General features: G+C 38.3%; 1 protein-coding gene across 4 annotated transcripts in view; it reads left to right on the forward strand.

Moving 5' to 3' along the window:
• The first annotated feature begins 8,932 nt into the window (after positions 1 to 8,932).
• Positions 8,933 to 21,477, forward strand: part of LOC117407193 (glycerol kinase-like) — a 30,366-nt gene continuing 17,821 nt past the window's right edge. For 3 of the 4 annotated variants that reach the window (XM_059028865.1, XM_059028867.1, XM_059028866.1), the window contains exons 1-7: positions 8,933 to 9,152; positions 14,765 to 14,838; positions 15,152 to 15,258; positions 15,406 to 15,483; positions 20,272 to 20,351; positions 20,894 to 21,031; positions 21,311 to 21,420. In XM_059028865.1, coding sequence (XP_058884848.1) covers positions 9,075 to 9,152; positions 14,765 to 14,838; positions 15,152 to 15,258; positions 15,406 to 15,483; positions 20,272 to 20,351; positions 20,894 to 21,031; positions 21,311 to 21,420 — 665 coding nt within the window. In that variant the 5' untranslated portion in view covers positions 8,933 to 9,074. Of the gene's footprint in view, positions 9,153 to 14,764; positions 14,839 to 15,151; positions 15,259 to 15,405; positions 15,484 to 18,273; positions 18,510 to 20,271; positions 20,352 to 20,893; positions 21,032 to 21,310; positions 21,421 to 21,477 lie in introns of those variants that run through there. The other variant, XM_059028868.1, reaches the window with a different exon arrangement.

The raw sequence follows: 21,477 nt of genomic DNA on the forward strand, positions 1-21,477 counted from the left end.
TAGCAGAGGTCCACCTGTTGAAGTGGGCACAGAATCAAAATGTTAAAGTGCGTCAGCTAGCTCGTGTCTTTGGCAAAGCCCCTGCAGTTTAGACAGAAAGGGGATTGATTTTCAAGTGGGTCAATAGAGAATGCTGTTGGTTCTGTCCGAATAGTGCAAAAATAAACATTTGATGTTCATTGTTTATTTTCAGTTTACTCGTGACGCCTCTAGACAATATAACAACGGTCAAAATGAGTTTGGTGAATTAACAATCCAAAAATGTTATTACATAGACTGCTATATTAACATACAATGTGAAGTTGTTCATGCTAGTCACAAAAATGTAGATTTTAAATATAAAATGGATGACAGAACTAGAACAGGCACAGCTTGGGATTGTAATGTTCTCATCGCTGTCAGCAACAGTGTGGGGAAGCAATTAAGTAGGAGGCAGTGTGGTCCAGTGGTTAAAGTCCAGGGCTTCTAACCAGAAGGTCACCGGTTCAAAGTTAACACCATTTTTTTCTAAGACGAAAACAAAATGTTCATATTAAAAAGCTTAAAATAAATAACTCAGGAGGATTATTTAAGAGCTCCTACAGAACATGAACCTTAGTTGTTACAAGTTAGTTCTGTAGCATTAGCAGGACGTCAGCTCTGCATTGTGGTACAGTAGATGCTTTATGAATATGACCCCTTGTCTGTTGCAAGGAGCTGACAAGCAGGATAAAGGTTTGCTTGATGACTGGCATTTACATCAAATTATTAATCAACCTACTAGGAGGAATAATTTGTCAGGAAATCATTCTACTATTGACTGGATTATGGTTTCAAAAACCCAGACAGCAAAAACAATATTATCAGATGAATTTAATGACCATTGTCCAGTTTATTGTGTTTGGAAGACAAAAATGATCAAAGGTTCAGTTAAAATTATTTTATACAGGTCCTTCCGTAAGTTTGATTTAAATGACTTTGTTAATGATATAATCAATATAAAATGGGATAGGTTAAAACTAATTCCTGAATTTACAGTGGTATTTAATAAATATGCCCCGTTTAAGAAAATGCAAGTTAAATCAAATCACTTACCATGGGGAACACCGGATTTATTAGAGTTGTTTCGTACTAGAGATTATGCTTGGCAGAGGTTTAGGTTAACTGGAGACCATTCTGATAAAATATTATATAAACAATTGAGAAATAAAAGTACAGCTTTAATAAGAAAAGTGAAAGCTGAATATTTTTTAAATTACATTGATACAAATGTAAATAACCCACATAGTTATTGTTACTTGTGTTTATTTATTTATTTATTTCATTTATATAGCGCCTTTCATACCGAAGTATCACAAGGCACTGTACATAAATATAATTATAATTATAATGTGCATAAGTAAAGGGATAATCAATATGAATTAAACTGGATGTAATGCATTTTATTTTTTATTTATATATATATATATATATATATATATATATATATATATATATATATATATATATATATATATATATATATATATATATATATATATATATATATAAACTTTGATATATATTGTAGCGATCTCGGTTAACGCAGGCAGGCACATCACACAGGTTGAGGCAATTCATACTCAGAGGGAGGACGGGTGCAAACCCAGGACCTCATCTACTAAAGCATAGCGCCGATACCGCTGTACAAAAAAGTCGGCTCCCTTGCAAGGAGCGTGTATCGGGCTTATGTCTCCGTGTGTCATTACGTCACCTAAAACATAATTCAGGTACAGGAAAGGGGGAGGGTACGTAATCTTGAGTGCTTTTCTGTAGGTTTAATGACATCACTGTAGCCTGTTCATCCTGAATGGTGTTGATACTTTTACTTGTCAATGTATGGGGCCAGGCTGTCCAACTGAACTTTCTAGCAATTGCTAGTTAACTGATAACAATCGGTTAGGACTGTTTTTTTTTCTGTAATTCAGCTTGTGTGTGTGTGTGTGTGTGTGTGTGTGTGGTGGGTATGGCACATGGGTGGGTGTGGCTCCAATCAGTAAAACTGAGTGTGGGAAATTTTAGGTTTGTTTTCTTAGAAACCCACAGTAACCAAATTTACCATAGAAAAACCATAGCAAAGTGTAATAAGTGAAAGCATGGTAATGCATAGGTAAGGACTGTAAGCCCAGAGAGATCTACAATAAAAAGCATGGCAAACCATGGTTAACTGTGGTTAAATACTACATTTTTATAAGATATTTGAAAAAGAGAGAATAACTCTGATTGTTTCACTTGATATCATGACAGATGTTTCAGTGCAAAGGGTGAAAGTACAATACACATACTGTGCACAGGTCATTCCTTGGATCAATTGAATTGCAATAAAAGTGAGTTTCTTTTGCATTCCCATTGCAATGATAAGTGAACTCAAGTTCTTATCTCCAAACAAACTGAGACAAATCTCTTGAGGTGCTTTACAGAAATAAGTTGCGGACTACTTAATCTAGTTTATTGGATTATGGCCAAATGCAATTAAAAAAGTGCAATCACTGCAGGTATCCTGTTCACAATATAAAGAGTGTGACAGATGGACATAGTGGTCTACATTTTGAAGAAACATAGCCCACAAGTGTACAAAGGCCTTACAGATACTGACTGTGCTACAGAGCTTTTCTAACTCATTAACCAATTTTACAATCTTCATATCCAAATTCTTCTTCTTATTATTTGTTTATTTAGTAGACACCTTTATCCAAGGCGACTTACAGAGACTAGGGTGTATGAACTATGCACCAGCTGCAGAGTCACTTACAACTACGTCTAACCCAAAAGACAGAGCACAAGGAGGTTAATTGACTTGCTCAGGGTCACACAGTGAGTCAGTGCATGAGCCGGGGACTTCCTAGTTACAAGCCCTTTTCTTTAACCACTGGACCACACCACCTCCAAATGAAGTGACACATATTTTTTTCTTTTTCAAAAACCGAGAATCTGGAAGCATTTCCTCATAAATCAAGTAAAACGTTTTCTCTTGGTAAAACAATCATTTGAATAATGTTGTCTTAGAAGAAGAAGAAGAAGAAGAACCCTAAACAGTCCAGGAGCCAAGAAGCAAGTGTGTTACTGATCTGTGAAAATTAATGTTTAGAATAGCCTACTTTTAAAATATATAAAGGGACAAAGCTAGAACTGGTATATAGCAACGGTTTTCAGGAATACATGAAAATATTATTTTGAGCATGCACTTTTATTTCAAACAAACTGTAAAATAATAACCACATTACAAAATTAAGCCATAGCATAATATTACATGTATTCATTTTGTAAATTAAAAAAAAGAACTTGCACTTATTGGCACTGTAGTTTTAAACAACACTGAGGAGGTGAATGTTTTCCCCAGATAAGAACCATCAACCGAAATATTTTTTTTCTTTATAAGAAAAAACATCATTGAAATGTTTTGAGAAAAAGTTCACCTTGGAGTGTTGCTTTGCTCTTGAAACAATTTGCTCAGCTGTTCAGACACAAACACAACATGTTGTTACAGACAGAAGCACAACCTGTTAGTAAACTGCAGTATACAGGCTTTGACAATGCCACTTGTGCATAAAGACAATGGGTCTTTCCAAAAAACTTACGGCGTGTGTCACTGGCAACGCAAAAGCTATGTAAAACATTTATAAGATCTATATAATCAGTCAGATATTTATGAACATGGAGGGCGGTGGTTTAAACACTGTTCAGTTATAGATAGGGTGGTCTTTTTTATGGTAAAAATGTGCTTATTTCCATTAGAGCAAACAATTGGATATATCGGATAGGATAGTGTGAAAAATAGTCCAGTGGGACCATATTTCACTGGGACCAAAATGTGCATAAGGTGGGGACATTTTTTCATAGGGGGACTAGATTTCATAATGAAATTTAGTCCAGGCGGACCATTTTTCATGGGGGGACCAACATTTTGTGTGACAGTGTTAGTTAGGAAAACGTTTGGTGTGTTTATTTTTTTTTAAATATGTATATTTACTCTATTCTTTCAGAATGGCAATTTTCACGAGAAACTACATATTACACGGCAATGGGTAAATTTCACGGAAATCGTGAAATCTGTGCTAACTGTGAAAAAAATACAGCATTAGTCATGAATGATCGTAGGTATATTTTCAGCCGTCGAAGAGCTGTGCTCAGCAGTTGCATTAGACATCGGGATAGTTAGGTAGGTTCTTATAGGATATAATCAGCACCTTGCTTTGATTTAGGACTGTGATAGAGAGAGAAAGGATCAATGTTGTAAATCTCCCTCCCAACCAGAAAGGACGCTGTGTAAGGGGGAAGGTATGCTGCCTCCTAGATGTGCCACCTTGATGGTAGGTGGAAACTGGAAGGTAACCATATTAGGAGGAGCACATAGCTGCAAGTACTCAGGACGACTCCATTGCAGTCAGCTGTGGGGCAGCCCTCTATTGGAGAAACCATGGCGACGCGTTGATTGCAGGGAGGAGTTTGCTGGGTACAAAGGGGAAGCAGCTACGTCAGTACCTCCCCTTGCGCTGAGATACTGAGAGCAACCGGCCGGAACCGATGTGTGTTTATGTATTACGTGTTTTGTTTTGTGTATTGACAGAGGAGCTGGAGGACGGGAGGCTGTAGCCAGCAATCCAGCAAGCCAGCACTTACCCCAGAGCACGCCCCTCATCGCACAGCACTACACCGCACAGCACACGCACCACAAGCCCCAGAAGAGAAGACCACATTTCCGTGCACGGAGGACTGTGTTTATCGGAGTGTCTGTTTGTTTTGAGCCTGGACCCTGCCGTGTATTGCCCCAATACCATCGCTGGTAGCGGGGCTTCTTATTATTTTTCAATTGTGGATTATTTTTGTGATATTTCTGTTTATTATTAAAAAGGATTATTTTTTGGGAAACAACAGTCTGGACATTCTACATCTCTTGCACTGCACCATTCATCCTGTCACAAGGACACAGAGTATAAATCCTTCTTTTAAAAGTGAGGGGTCCATGCCCCCCCCTCCCCCTGCCCAGGCTCTGGTGCCCATGGTTGTGGTAGGAGACAAAGTAGATAGGAAAATCAATATTGCCATCGGCCCAAATAGCAACAAAAAGAAAGCATAATAGCAGAGCTAGCTTATAGACACTGTTCTGAAAAATATAGTGTTTTTTTTTTTTATAGTGTTTTACACTTATAACTTTAAAATCTGTTGCAAAGCCCTTTTCAAAATGGCCTCTAAACCACTGCAGGAAGAGCAATAACATAAATAAATAAAACATAGCAAGAAGTGCTCTGGCTTTTCTGTTCTGTACCACATCATGGATCGTTTTTGCGGTGTTACCTGTTTCACTATGTGGGCGATAATCCTTACTATCAGTGCACTAGAGCGGCCATTTTGAAAAAAGCGTGAAAACAGACTTTAAAGTTATAAGTGTAAAAAGTTGTCAGCATGTTAACATTGAAAAGAACAATTGCAGGTAGGTTATTTAAACACTTGTAGCAACATGTGGGGATATGTAAAGCTATATTTTTCGGAACTCTGCTACTTACTCATTAAGGAAATGTTATTCTGTAAAATGAGCAACCGTATAACGTTTTTGTCAAAGTGGGTGAAATGGACTGAAATTGCCAATAAAATGAATGCTGCTAGCGAAGCGAAGGCCATAACAGGGAGGGGAGCAAGCAAAAGAAGGGAACAGGCTATAGCAGCTTGACCCGAAAAAACACAAGCAGTGGAGACGTGAGTGTGACAAAGCAGGCGGAGCAGCCGCCACCTTAGTACAGAAGAAGAGTGTCATCAGTCCTCCCTCTTCAAGCGGTACTTCACTATAATGTCTTGATCAGAAACCATGTCAAAGATACTGCCCTGTGAGCCAATGCCCTCTGTCGCTGTAATTGTCTCTTAAACACACAACAGCAATTAGAGCAGCCGTGTGTCTCAAAGTTTAATGTCTTATTTATAGGACAGGTAAATATGTGCAGTGGAATACGACAGGTAATACTATCTAGTGTGAGCAACTTTCTATAGGAACGCTATTTCTATTATATATTCTGCTCCCGACATTGTACCAGCCTGATAAGACATTGTATATAGAAACAAGTGTAGTGCTATTTTCAGGTATGCATATAAAAAGTGGTGCGCCGCGCACTGCTCGCGCATGCCTAAACAACTTCTAAACAACTTAAGAACATAAGAAAGTTTACAAACGAGAGGCCATTCAGCTCGTTTGGTTGTTAGTAACTTATTGATCCCAGAATCTCATCAAGCAGCTTCTTGAAGGATCCCAGGGTGTCAGCTTCAACAACATTACTGGGGAGTTGGTTCCAGACCCTCACAATTCTCTGTGTAAAAAAGTGCCTCCTATTTTCTGTTCTGAATGCCCCTTTATCTAATCTCCATGTGTGACCCCTGGTCCTTGTTTCTTTTTTCAGGTCAAAAAGTCCCCTGGGTCGACATTGTCTATACCTTTTAGGATTCTGAATGTTTGAATCAGATCGCCACGTAGTCTTCTTTGTTCAAGACTGAATAGATTCAATTCTTTTAGCCTGTCTGCATACGGCATGCCTTTTAAACCTGGGATAATTCTGGTTGCTCTTCTTTGCACTCTTTCTAGAGCAGCAATATCCTTTTTGTAACGAGGTGACCAGAACTGAACACAAGGTCTTACTAATACATTGTAAAGTTTTAACATTACTTCCCTTGATTTAAATTCAACACTTCTCACAATATATCCGAGCATCTTGTTGGCCTTTTTTATAGCTTCCCCACATTGTCTAGATGAAGACATTTCTGAGTCAACATAAACTCCTAGGTCTTTTTCATAGTTCCCTTCTTCAATTTCAGTATCTCCCATATGATATTTATAATGCACATTTGCCCACTCACGGAAGTGCACACTCAAATCTAGTATGTTATGCTGTTTTTGGTCTTTTTCACCTTTTTAAATGGAATTTGTCATATTTTTCCACCATTAAGAAAATAGTATGCGAATATTTATCATATGCAAGAAATTGGGTCTTGTACTTTTTTTTTTTACTTCTGCAACTTTGAATTGTTTCCAGTTCAAGTTTGCAAAAAAATAATTTATAATTAATGGTTTGCAAAAAAATAATGTAGAATTAATGGTAAATATACCTCTGTTTGACAATAGGAAAACACATCACAATTGATTGCACCTGTACCAAAATCTCATGGGTCAAGTTTCGGTAGGCGTACCACATTGTGACGAAGTACCACTTTATAACACTACACCTGTTCAAACTGTTTTGGATTACCGAGAGATTTCATTTATTATTATTATTTTTTAATTTAGTAGTCGCCAATTATTTTTATTGTTTTCTCTCCAATTTAGTAATGTCCAATTTTGTGCTGACTCAGGGGGGTAAAGACGAACACACGCTGTCCTCCGATGCGTGTGCTGTCAGCCGACCGGACACGCAGCCACCTCAGAGCTACAGCATCGGAGGACAACTAGCCCTGGGCAGCTTACAGGCAAGCCCGCAGGCGCCCGGCCAGACCACAGTGGTCGCTTGTGCGCGGTGAGCCGAGGACACCCTGGCCGACCTAGCCCTCCCTCCCCCGGGGGCGGTGCTCGGCCAATTGAGCGCCGCCCCCTGGGAGCTCCCGTCCTCGGTCGGCAAAGGACTAGCCTGGACTCAAACCGGCGACGTCCAGACTGGACTGTAAAAACACTGCAAGAATGTGAGTGTGCTAAAGGGGTCTAATGAAAAGAAGAGTAAAAAACTAGAGAATGGACTTTCTGGTAGAGATGCAGAATAAATATTTAACAACTACCCAGTTAAATAATAAAAAGACACGTATATATTTTCTCATTCCAGTGTTCAGTATTTGTCTGTATAATACACCAAAGTTTCATAAGTACATGTATTCTTTTTATGCAACAGCATGAGCACATTTTCTGAGATGTAATTTAAACTAGCAAGTATTCAAAACAACAAACTGTTCCTTCCCGCAACGAAGTTGTTACTTGCTATATTTGTAGACTGTTACATTGTTCAATGTCTTAGTGTTTGCTTCGTATAACCCATAGGTGTATAAGGCGGGAATTTTGCCAACAAGTGACGGCCAAAAATGAAATATTTTCTGTGAGATGTTTTACCTTTGAAGGAACTATACTGACAGGCATTACACATTTTAGAATGTGGCAATAGCTTAATTTTTGCAAATGACTGTGTTTTTTGAGGCCAAAGGAAACGTCTCTACAGCTTTACTACTGTGGGGAATAGAAACAATTAAACTCCACAAGGCGTGGTTTCAGATAAAGACGACTACATGCACTGCTGCTTTGTTTGTAACAGAGACCACTGAATTATTTTAAGTGTAAAATTGCACTTGGCCAGGGGACACTGCACTAGTAATCTATTCACTTGTTTAAACTGAGTGTTCCAGGTTTATATGTATCAATAAATAATGAACTGATTAAGACTTGGACAAAGGCTAGTCTTTTGAACTACAATATTATTACTAAAAAAAATAGAACGATCTGGTTTCCTGTATTTTATATATATATATATATATATATATATATATATATATATATATATATATATATATATATATAGGCTTTTCTGAGGTACGATAAGACACGACTTTCAAAGATCTTAATAAGTTGCTTCGAAACCAAAACAATTAATCGACACCAAAACAAACTGGTATTCTAAAACAATCCGTGTGTTTTTGCCTTTCACATACTACAAATGTGTACATCTTACCCTGGAGACAACTTTTTGAAAAATAGAGACCCCAATGTCCACGCACTGCTTGGTCGTGACTGATAAGCACATGCTCAAGATACATTAATGGGCAGACACATGACAAACAGGTCGGGTCACTCAGTTCACTGTTTGACACTGAACTCTTTTTCTTGTGATTGGTGGAGAGACGGCCAGCGCCTCCGAACACTCCCTTCACCCGGATTCTTTGCCTGCGTCACTGCGAGGGAGGCGTGCTTGGTTACCGGTTTCCGCCGGTATGGCAGGATTAAAGTGTCAGTATGGAAGACAGTCGCTGGTGTATATAAAGCCGAAACACTTCTGCATTCCTAGGGTATCACCAAGACTTGTCTATAGTATCACTGGAGAATGGCAGCATCTGACAGAATAATGCTGGGGCCGTTGGTGGGAGCTATTGACCAGGGGACAAGCTCTACTAGGTTTTTGGTGAGTCATAGAATTGTATATCGTGATTTATTTCGTTTGCCCTTCGATATAAATGTCAGTTAATTACACATTTTTGCAGATTATTCCTGTAGTAGTTTACTTTAAGTGCATATCACGTCAATTTATGCATTAAGAATTAGTAGCCCATTAACGTGCTTGCACGTAGTGTGTATGCTTGTCGAATCGTATCTGTGTTTTGTCCTGGTTATTACGTTTGGTTTGGTGAGGTGAACTGCCTGAACCGAGTTGTCAGGTTGCATTCACCGTCTCTACATCTGTAATGTCACAGAGTTACTAACGATTAGTTAATGTTGACAGCCTTGAACTGTCACTGACTTACTGTATGTAATTCCACAGAAAGTCCGTAATGCAATAGGGGTCTCGTTTCCATCCCTGGGTTGTCTATTCAGTTGTTCTAAACAACAAATCATGAAAACTACTGTAAATATTTATTACAGGGTAGGAGTAAATAGTTAAAAATATAGCAGTACTACTGGTAAACAGGAAGTGAAGTGGGTGTTTAGAAAAAGAAATGCAACTCTAGTGTACATAGCGTGCGCGAAACCATACCTTCTCCCCCAATATACACACCCACAAATCTACATTGACAGTAAAAAGGTTTGCCACAGCTATATTTAAACAGCCAATTTAGTGTTTTTAATGTTTTTTTTGTTTTTATAATTAGGCCTATATATTTAAGGAGAATGCCAAGGTTGACTTTTTTGTTTGTTGAGAATAATAACGTTAACCTTCGTTCAGCTTCTAATAAAACGTAGAGGAACACCATGTATTGTAGGCACTGTAATTCAATGACTATTTTTATTTATTACTACTCCTTCATTGGACAGTAGGCCCTCCAACACTGAACAATTACATTTCAGGGTCAAATTAACAAAGCCATCGGTGCCCACAGCGGTCCCTTTAGTTTTAATTTCAGCCCTATCTCTGTTCACTTGCATTCCACAGAAACACCCTTTTTGCTTCCCTCAAGGTCGTTTGAATGTTCTGGATTCAAGCAAGCAATTCCAGTTTCTTTTGCCTCCCCGCCCCCCCCCCCCCAAAAAAAAAAATAAAGTAAAAAATTTGCCTGTGTAAATAAAACACAGATTAGAATGTTAATAGATAACTTACTGAGTTCATAATTGATGTATTCAAGTCCAAAGGACGACACTTGTTGGCCACATGATGTCAAAGTTCATCTCTTGTAAAAAAAAAAAAAAAAAAAAAACAATTTTAGCATGATGTCGGGCATCCAAATTACTTAATTAATAATTTCACTGTGTAACAAATTTTTTTTTTTTTTGTTCCTGGGTAGTAAGTGTTATTTCCGAATTGCTTATGCCTCAAAAGTATAGAAAATGGCTATTATTCCCCACAAACTTTGCTTTTGTGACCAGGACAGTGATATTTTGAAATTTACCTATTTTCCAGAAAATTCCAGATTGATTCAGTGCTGAGTAAACTTGGAGTAACTTCTAGAACTTTCTAGAACTTTCCAGTAATATAAATAGTAGTATAAATACAGGGGCCTTAAGCACACCAGTTCAGTTTAGTTCCAGCTGCCTAAGTGGATACATATCTGCATTTTTCTGAGATGGCATCAAGAGGCTGCAAGCATCCAGCAGGCGCATTTTGCTATGTCTGCGGCCAATTTATCAAGAAAAGAGTGAAAAAGTACTCAGTGGAAGCATCTGCTAAGATGTGTGAGGCCTACAAGGCATATTTCGGCATGCCTGTCAGGGATCAAGACAAACCCTGGGCACCTCATTTCACCGGCGAGCACTGCAAAAAAACTCTGGAAGGTAAGATGGACAATTGTTGCTTGGAATTTTATGTTATAAAATTTGTTAATTTTTAAAATGTTTTACAATTTTCAATGTTATTGAAAAAATATCATATATGAAAAATGTTGCGAGAATGTCTTGCACATAAGTCATGGGTGAAATAAATGTATTTTTGTAGGATGGTACAGAGGGGAAAAGAGAGCCATGAAGTTCGCTATCCCAAGAATTTAGCGGGAACCCACTGACCACTCAAGCAACTGCTACTTCTGCATGGTGGACCCTTCCAAACGTCGGACTGGCAAGAATGCACCTGCTATCACGTATCCGGACCTTCCTTCTTCCATTGCCCCGGTGCCACACTGCTGTGAGCTCCCTGTACCCACTCCTCCGGAGAGAGAGCAGCCGTCTTTAGAAGAGAGCAGCAAGTCAGAGAGCGAGGAAGACGTTGTAGATCCAGATGACAATTTCAGAGGTGGAGCTGAGGAGAGAAACCCATATTACCCCAACCAAAAAGACCTCAACGACTTGATTAGAGATCTTGGTCTCACCAAGTCCAATGCCGAGCTTTTGACGTCTAGGCTCAAGCAGTGGAACTTGTTGGATGAAAGTGTGCAAGTCGCAGATCAGAGGAAGCGTCACCAACCTTTTTTCCAGCTTCTTCACCCGTCAAGATGGGCTCGCTTCTGCCACAATGTGACCAGTCTGTTCGAGGCAATCGGAATCGCCTGTAACCAGAATGAGTAGCGCATCTTCATTGACAGCTCATCCAGGAGCCTCAAAGCCGTGCTGCTTCATAATGGTAACAAGTACCCGTCTCTTCCCCTGGCTCACTCGGTGCACCTCAAAGAGGATTACAACAGCATCAAGACCTTGCTGGACGCCTTAAAGTATGATGAGTACGGACCACAGATAAAGAAGATCCTGGAGTGCAATGAATTCCCCAAGAAGCTCACTAGTAAGGAGAAAGCGGCTTGGAACAGCTTTGTTGCAGTGGTTCGGGGCTTCCTCGGCAATCACAAGGCCGAAAACTATGTGGAGCTGGCTGAGACTCTGGTGAAGAACTACGGCACAATGGGCTGTAGGATGTCCCTCAAAGTCCATATCCTTGATGCTCATCTTGATAAATTCAAGGAGAACATGGGAGTGTACTCGGAGGAGCAAGGCGAGCGCTTCCACCAGGATATACTGGACTTTGAACGCCGCTACCAAGGACAGTATAACGAGAACATGATGGGAGACTACATTTGGGGGCTGATTTGTGAAAGTGATTTACAGTATAATCGTAAATCTCGAAAAACTACTTACTTCTAAATCTTTTGTAGTCATTTTTGTATTACTTTAGTATAAATACATGTTAATTTGGATTCATATGTTGTTTTTTTCTGACTTTATGTGAACGAAAAGACACAAATTCGCCTGTTTTCTCATTGGAAATAGGTAAATTTCAAAATATCACTGTCCTGGTCACAAAAGCAAAGTTTGTGGGGAATAATAGCCATTTTCTATACTTTTGAGGCATAAGCAATTGGGAAATAACACTTACTACCCAGGAACAAAAATTGTGTTACATAGTGTTTTCTGTTTCAGTCATCCCATGCTGGTTACTTTCTCAAGCTTGGAAATTTCAACTCATTATCACATGACTTGTGGTGCAATAAGGCTAAAGCAAACACATTTCACATATTTCAAAAGAAGACCTTTAATAAGAGAGCCTGTCTTTCCATTTTATCATTGTGTTGAAGTGGAATGATGCACATGTGTCTTAGACAGATGTTGCTGCTCATATACTACAGAAAGGTACTTTCACACTCCTAAGAATAGTGTACTGTTTGTCAGGAAGATAAGTCACAATTTCTGTTGAAACAATGATCTTTGATGAAAAAGCACTTTCTTTTTTAACACTATAGTTCTTTGTAGTATTGGGCTTCTCATTTTAAAAGTGGCATGAATAGGCTATTTTGGTGATAATGATACAATATACTGTAGTGGAGATGAGTGTGTTAGTATGCCACACTATCATTTTCAGTTATTTGATTACCATTTGCATTGATATTTATTATGATCTGCTACTGTATGTCTTCTACTTTTGGTAACCTATTTGCTGACTTACTTTTATGTAAAATAAGTAAGAGCAGGAATGTTCTTTATATATGCATGGCAAGCGATTTCTATATTCCTGACAATCCTTGTAAGCTGATGTAGAACTAGACTGTAAACTATTTCCTATTCTTTAGAACAGTTCGTAAACAGTAGTTGCAATAGGATTAAAGTAGGTTGTCAGTATTAGTCCTTTACCTGCAACTCTTTACCTGCAAAGCTAAAATAGTGACATACCATTTTATACGAATGCACCATCATAAATATACTGCAGGAAGGATGTAGTCTGATATAAACAATCCTGAGCCTTGGCACTTTTTTTTTTTTTTTTTTTTTTTCCCCAGATTTATTAATGTTTATGGTGTGGTCTGTGTCCCGAGTGTATTGCAGCAGGATTACGTGCTGTTAGACAGACTTACTTGCTTTATCTACAGTATGCTTGTACTTAATCTGTTTTAAATGGCTTAACCTTGACTCTTATGAATTGTTATGACTCGCAGGATATGAAAGCATCATAAAATAAGCACAATTTGCATGCCAAAACCATGACCGTTGAAACACCTGACATGCTATGTCCTGCTGGTATGTATGGGGGGGGGGGAAACCGCTACTGTGTGTGTATTTTTTATATATAAAAAACACACTGTAAACAATAAATGATGTAAAGTGATACAGCGGTGTGTATTACTTCATGTATAATCCCTGGGTTTGACCGGCAACCAAAAGTTCTGTTCTTTATACACCCACACGTAACACAAAACACATACACAGTTTGTTAGTGAGTAAATTAGTGCTCGTGGTGCAAATACAGTCCTCCGTGAAAACAAGTGTAGTGATGTTGTCCGGTTTAGTGCTGTCCTTTGGCGACAGCTCCGGATCGTGTTCGCTATCTAAATAACAAACAAGTACAATTTGGACACAACAAACCAAACACTCACAGTTCACAATACAGGTCTCCATTAGGTCTGTTCTAACCATTTACAAAGGAACAGATCACTTTACTACGTCCCCTTTTTATACCCTCACTCATGACCCCTTGGTTAACGAGCACATCCGCTCCTCCAATCCGCGGATGCCACGCAGTTTCCTGTCTGGGTCATTGAGTTCGTGTACCATAGCTCCGCCCCCTTTCTAGATGGCTGACTTCCACCTAACCCTGGTAATAAATTGTCATGCCATTTAGTCCAGGGTACTCTGTTCCCCTTTACACATCACCCTTGCACGTCGGGAATGAGATCTAACACCAAGAATCATTTGATCTTTGTCAAAGAAAGTACATAGATAAAGTAGGTAATGGGTGTAATTATTTGGTTACTCATTTGTATTTTTAAAAGCCTGCCCTTGGACTTCAATTGGAAATGTCTTCTGTGCTTCCAGACAGTGGCTGGAGTCATGTGTACGGAAAACATAATCTGGCAGATTTAAATTGGAAAAGGAATTGAACCTTATATATATATATATATATATATATATATATATATATATATATTATATAATTATTATTATTTTTTTATATTGGCTGCTTGGTGAACTATAGCTTCAATTCAGTGGCGAGACCGTTCAAATTACATGACACATGCATTGATGCAATAAGTAATTGCAACATAAAATCTAATTTATTATAATTTAACCTTGGGGGCATGGGCACTGTGGCTTCAATAGGGGTGGATTGAAGACCACTTCCAAATACTAGTACAGTTGTCTTAACTTGAACTTCTCTTTTACTTTAAGGTTTTTAATGCAAAAACAGCAGAATTATTGAGTCACCATCAAGTAGAGATCAAACAGAAATTTCCCAAAGAAGGGTAAGTCAAGCAGACAAATGTTTTGGGTAATGCCTTCATTAGGCCTTCTAGTGACCATGGGTTCATGTTTATCTTCTCTATCTTTCCAAGTTTCAATAGTTGTATGGTTTCTGAAGGCACACCCTTGAAAGATGATTTTTACTCCGACGTGCAATGAACTGTTTGACTGAACCCTTTGTTGCCTAGTTATGTTAAACCAGCAATAAAGGGTATAAGGCTAAAAAAAAACCTGATCTTTAGAAAGCAAAGCATAAAAAATTAAGGCTTGGTTTATATCCGGCTAACTGTGATCTATGTTCCATTAATTATTTAGATGGGTGGAGCAGGACCCCAAGCAGATCTTACAATCTGTCTACGAGTGCATGGAAAGGACATGTGAGAAACTCTCCCAGCTTGGTATTGACCTATCCAACATCAAAGGTATTTCAAGTTAAATAGCTTCATATTATAGTCTTATTGTACTGCTTCTAGTTTTATAATTTTACAGAAAATACTTGCCCACATTCCTTGTACATAAACAAGTTTTAGGGGGAAAAGACAAGTAATCACTCTATTTCTTATTTCAAGCAATTGGAGTCAGTAATCAAAGAGAAACAACAGTTGTGTGGGACAAGATAACCGGAGAACCTCTCTATAATGCTATTGGTAAGCAACTTCTATTTATTTTAAATTTACAGTTGCAGTTTTTGAAGAAAGAATACCTGTTGATGTAGCAACTACAGTATATTTGCAGTGAACAGTCAAATGTTTGTTGCTTTAATATCAATGTACAGTGCTCCCTCGCTATAAGGCTCTCGGTTATAACGAGCCTCGGATATAGCGCTCCTACAGCAGGTCCCCCAATTCCCTATACTAGTGATTAATGCAATATTTCTACGGTAAATACAGTACCAGTGTTCAAACTGTAAACAACTTCTCGGTCTAACTATCGTTTCTGTCTCTCCCTTTTGATACAGTATCTGAACTGAAGAAAAGCTGCGCTGGCACTTCATAACAGAGACATCTTATTCAGTATTAGTTTTATAACTAAATAAATACTAGGCCTATTACGTGGTTATCTTTCCTAATGTATTAACTTTTTTGCTTCGAGAGGAGCTGCGGCTTTCTCTGGGAGATGAGATGCTTCAGCTTCGCTTCAGCCCCACTCTGACAGCCGAACCTGGGGCGAGCCCATTCCCTCTTCCCCTCTCCCGACCCGCTCTCCTTCTCGCACTTGGTTTGCTTATATGTCGCTTCAAACTGAACTCCCGACCGCCGTTTAGCCTGGCTATTTATAGTTTAAAAACTGCTAATTAAAATGATCCACGAGTAGGAATGTTACTTTTTTTTTTTTTGGAAAAAATATAGCGTGAATTACATGGTGCTTTATGCATGGTTAATTCACAAAGTTACATTTTTAGTTCACTATATGTGCATTTATAGAGGAGTTATTTTATTTTGTATTTGTCAGATGTGTGTTGTGTCCCGCGTCGCCCCCCACCCCCTCCCCCGTTTATAACTCTTTGGTTATAACGCTCATATTGTGTGTCCCCCCCCGTCCCCCCCCCCGAGATCTGCGTTATAGCGAGGGAACACTAATTACCTATAAACCAACACATGGGTTTTTTCAACACTGCAGACCTGTATAAAGATCTACAGTAGGAAAGATAACTCCATTCAAAGGTACACCAGTAAACAAATCTTGTTTGCTTAAACTTAATTATCCATTCTTCAGTTAATGACAAAACCACTTTTGGATTTGGGTTTAAGAAGTGTGTAATGTATCTCTTAATGCTTACTTCATACAAATGTAAGTGCACTGCAGTAACTAAATGTCAGCCTTGTTAATGAATCTTAAATACATTGTGTGTAATGTGCACATGCATGAAGAAACAGTGGTTGTTATAATAACACAATGGCATGACTTAATGTCTAAGTTTTTTGGAACATTGGTTTTGCATTACTCAGAAATGGTCTAATAGTGTTGTATGCTATTCCTAATCTACATTAATGATTTAGATTCTGGTATAGTAAGCAAACTCATTAAATTTGCAGACGACACAAAAATAGGAGGAATGGCAAACACTGTTGCAGCAGCAAAGGTCATTCAAAATGATCTAGACAGCATTCAGAATTGGGCAGACACATGGCAAATGAAATTTAATAGAGAAAAGTGTAAAGTATTGCATGCAGGCAATAAAAATGTGCATTATAAATATCATATGGGAGATACTGAAATTGAAGAAGGGAACTATGAAAAAGACCTAGGAGTTTAAGTTGACTCAGAAATGTCTTCATCTAGACAATGTGGGGAAGCTATAAAAAAGGCCAACAACATGCTCGGGTATATTGTGAGAAGTGTTGAATTTAAATCAAGGGAAGCAATGTTAAAACTCTACAATGCATTAGTAAGACCTCGCCTAGAATATTGTGTTCAGTTCTGGTCACCTCGTTACAAAAAGGATATTGCTGCTCTAGAAAGAGTGCAAAGAAGAGCAACCAGAATTATCCCGGGTTTAAAAGGCATGTTGTATGCAGACAGGCTAAAAGAATTGAATCTATTCAGTCTTGAACAAAGAAGACTACACGGCGATCTGATTCAAACATTCAAAATCCTAAAAAGTATAGACAATGTCGACCCAGGGGACTTTTTTGACCTGAAAAAAGAAACAAGGACCAGGGGTCACAAATGGAGATTAGATAAAGGGGCATTCAGAACAGAAAATAGGAGGCACTTTTTTTACACAGAGAATTGTGAAGGTCTGGAACCAACTCCCCAGTAATGTTGTTGAAGCTGACACCCTGGTATCCTTCAAGAAGCTGCTTGATGAGATTCTGGGATCAATAAGCTACTAACAACCAAACGCGCAAGATGGGCTGAATGGCCTTCTCTCGTTTTGTAAACTTTCTTGTGTTCTTACAAACATTTAATTGAAGATATACACTTGGACTGTTGCAATGAAGGGTAAAAGGTTCATGTACATTTATTGTAGGATCCCACTATTACTTTTACTAGCCCTTCAGTGAGAGGAAATCATTAACCTTTTATTATTTTTTTGTATTGACTGACCATCATAGTTTAACAGTATCATCTGGATGCAGATAAATTTAGGCACATTACACAAATGTTTTGGCTATTTGTTGCCTTTAGTGTCTTTTCCTATAGTTTACGATTCAGTGTTTTAAGGCTGTGGTTGGACAATCTGATGTACTCCAATAGTATGGTGAATAAATGACTAACAAGTAAGGGCTATTCAAACAATAGCCATGAATCCTTAAAATCAGTTAAATGCAGATTTGGCGTGTGGTGTAAGCTAACATATCCAAGAAATTTAGTCTCTTTGTAAAAAGCTCCATAAAATATCTTCACAATAGTGTTTTTACTTGTCATTCAGGAGTGGCTTTCTGGCTACAATGCGTCTTTTAAATCTTCCACAGGTGTACTGTTCTTTGTGAACCAGCCCAGACCTGTGCTCCACTTGGTCTATATAATTTCCACTGCCTGGTTCTCCTGGATACGGCTGCCCAAGGCAACAAAACAGGGTGTTTCTACGGCTCGCCCAACAGGATGAGCACAGCTAACTGGTCAGGTTTTGCATCTCCTACTCGATGTAGCCAAACTACCTACATAGGAAGTGCGTCATCACCGACCAGGAAATCACTACCATTGTGGCTGATTTTCATTCATATAGGTAAAGCACGCATATGACATTTTCATTAGTTGTCTTTTTTAAGCTCTATTGTTAAATTGAACAATGTTCATCCAGCTTCGGCACACAATACAAGTTTGAAGTCTAATTTCGCTTTTTTTTTTCTAAATTCATGATAAACTCAACGACAAAACTTGGCTATTTGGCTGTGCTCTCCTTAACCAGATAACATTTTTATTGGTAATGAGCCTATGGTTAAATGCGTTTCTTTTAAAACACAATACAATCCCCCAGTGACCTTTGACGCATCACAATTTCGGCGCCTAGCTGTGGGCTGTAGTGCCAGGCAGTTGAAACAAGGCAATACACTTCCCATACATGCATTAACATCCATTAATACTCGCAGGACAAGTCCTCATTCGACACAACGAAATCTCTGCAAGAAGGAGGTGCAGGTTGTTGAAGCGCTGGCCTTTGACCAGATTGAGAAGTCTTTTGGACATATTCCAAATAAAGTCCTGCACCCTGAATAACTGTAGCTAAAGAATTAGATTTTTGTGAAAATCAAATGAACTGGTACATTTAGTTACCAAGAACAGTAATAAAGTTGCAACAAAGTACTCAACAATTTCTTAGAACAGACTTTCAAATGGCTGTTTGTGATGCAACAATCTTTTCTGACTTAAAGTTCAAGTTTACTAAACCATTTGAAAAAAGGAGGTCCTTTTGGTATTTGGAGCCTTGAATCCATGCTTTCCCTTTTCCAACAATACATTCTGAGTGATATTTAGTGATGAGCCCTAAATCTGTGCTTCCTGGTGTAAATGTATCTTGCTCTTGCTAGTTCAGTTTGTCTCTAATGGAACATTTGTATGCTAAAAGGATTTTCATGAGGTAGAATACAAAGAATCATTCAAGTACCCTTGCCCAATTAAAATGTTAAATATTGTATTGTAAGCTGTAAATTGTATATTTAACTCTGGAGTGGACTGTCCCCTGAGATTCCTGAAGTTAATGGGTTTATTTTGTTCACCCTGGAATCAACTGTTCCTGACAATATATAACCCTCTCCACATGTTTCAGTGACGGGGAAAACATTAACCTTTTGATATGCATAGTTTAGCGATTACTATGTAGATTAACCTTTCTGTGATCAAATGTCAAACAAAGGACCAGCAAGCAGGAACTATGAAACGGTAACAAAGCTGCTGTCTTTAAATTCTGTACTGTTGGCAGTTAACAGAAAATGAACCCGCTTGGATTAGAGGTGCTTGTTTTGTGAGGAAGCTGTGTTTGAAACCAAAGAGCAGTATCCAAATACGGGGTTTGAGTACAACATGTTAATAATTCAGATTAGGGTTTGGCAGGTCGTCTTGTTTACTCTTAAGTTAATAATGCCTAGTGTGTAGACCAAGACCTGATCAATGTGTACCAGCTACTGTATGCTAATGTTTAAACAAGCATGAATGAGATTGTAAACTGGTTTGGGGAGGAAAGAAAATGACCCATGGTGAAACTTTTCATATACTTAAACAGCAAAGTCCAAAAGTGAGATGAAGCCTCCTTTTATCTATAAGCCTGTTAAAATAAATAAATAAATAAAAAATTCCATTGCTTGGTACATTTTCATGAATGATTACATTAATAAAATCCATTGTGAATTCACATATGGTACCATTTTTTTTTTTTTTAAATGGTGACATTTTTAAGAGCACACCAGTATGTAAATATCTAACAATTACCTGATCCATTGTTATATAGTTTCAATATATATTTAAAGTTATGTTTGTTCATTCCCTTTCAGTTTGGCTGGACCTGAGAACTCAATCCACAGTAGAGCGGCTAATAAACAGAACACCAGGGAAAAACAAGAACCACCTGAAAGTGAGTGACACTGTCATTACAGCATATGAATACATAGGAACTGTAGATCGTTCTCGTAGCACTTGATCCAGGATTTCGGTGTTAAAACCTCAACAAAGCAAGATATTGCAGCAACAAGAGGTTCTAATGTTTTTAACTTCAACACTAGAGTACTAAACAGTGCTCCCTCTTATTTTATTTTGCTTTCTGATTTACACATTAAAAAAATAAATAAATGAAATGTTAAACTGAATTGAAGTGCTCTTGTACAGTATAATGTAGCACTTCATAGTTTGTCAAAACAGCTGAAACATGAATTATCGAATCGTGAAATATCAATCGACTACAAATAAGTACTGTGTGTTTCAATCCTTTTTAATTAAAAATATGTGTTACTACCACATTTCAGCATCTGTTATAGTGATATGTAACCTAATTGTTAACTGATTGTTAACAATCTATTCACACCCAGCATCTCATTTGTAAATGTACTATTTTGATGCATGCTTACTGCTGTTTTGTCTGCGTTTCATCCCCATCTTCCACTCACCCCCTCTTAATAGCACAAGACCGGCCTCCCCATCAGTACCTACTTCAGTGCTGTGAAGCTACGATGGCTCATGGACAATGTGGATGAAGTCAGGAGTGCAGTTCACAGCGGTCGTGCTATGTTTGGTACTATTGATTCCTGGCTTATTTGGGTAAGAACATTTAGTATCTCTAAGAGTTGACGTCTATGACGATTGTCTTCTGTAAATATGGCTAAACTGGTATAAAGAAACAGGGAGTTTGTGACTACCCCAGCCCATGTTACAAGACGATGCCAGACCGAGAGATGACGGGAGGACACAGTAAAGCAAACAGTGGTTTATTTTAAAAACATAAAATGAATACATTTAGGGATTGTTAAATGTGTTGCAGTATTCATGGGCAATTTGTTTTCTCTGGTCCTGATCATACCATTTCTGTAATGCCAACAGAGCTTAACAGGTGCCAGGAATGGTGGTGTTCACTGCACAGACGTGACCAATGCAAGCAGGACAATGCTGTTCAATGTTCACACATTAGACTGGGATCCTGAACTTTGCCAGTAAGTGCTTGACACTAATTCCTTAATGTATTTAACAATATATAAGGTCATGTACAT

Source organism: Acipenser ruthenus, chromosome 8 (genome assembly GCF_902713425.1).
Source record: "Acipenser ruthenus chromosome 8, fAciRut3.2 maternal haplotype, whole genome shotgun sequence".
Taxonomy (NCBI): Eukaryota; Metazoa; Chordata; class Actinopteri; order Acipenseriformes; family Acipenseridae; genus Acipenser; species Acipenser ruthenus.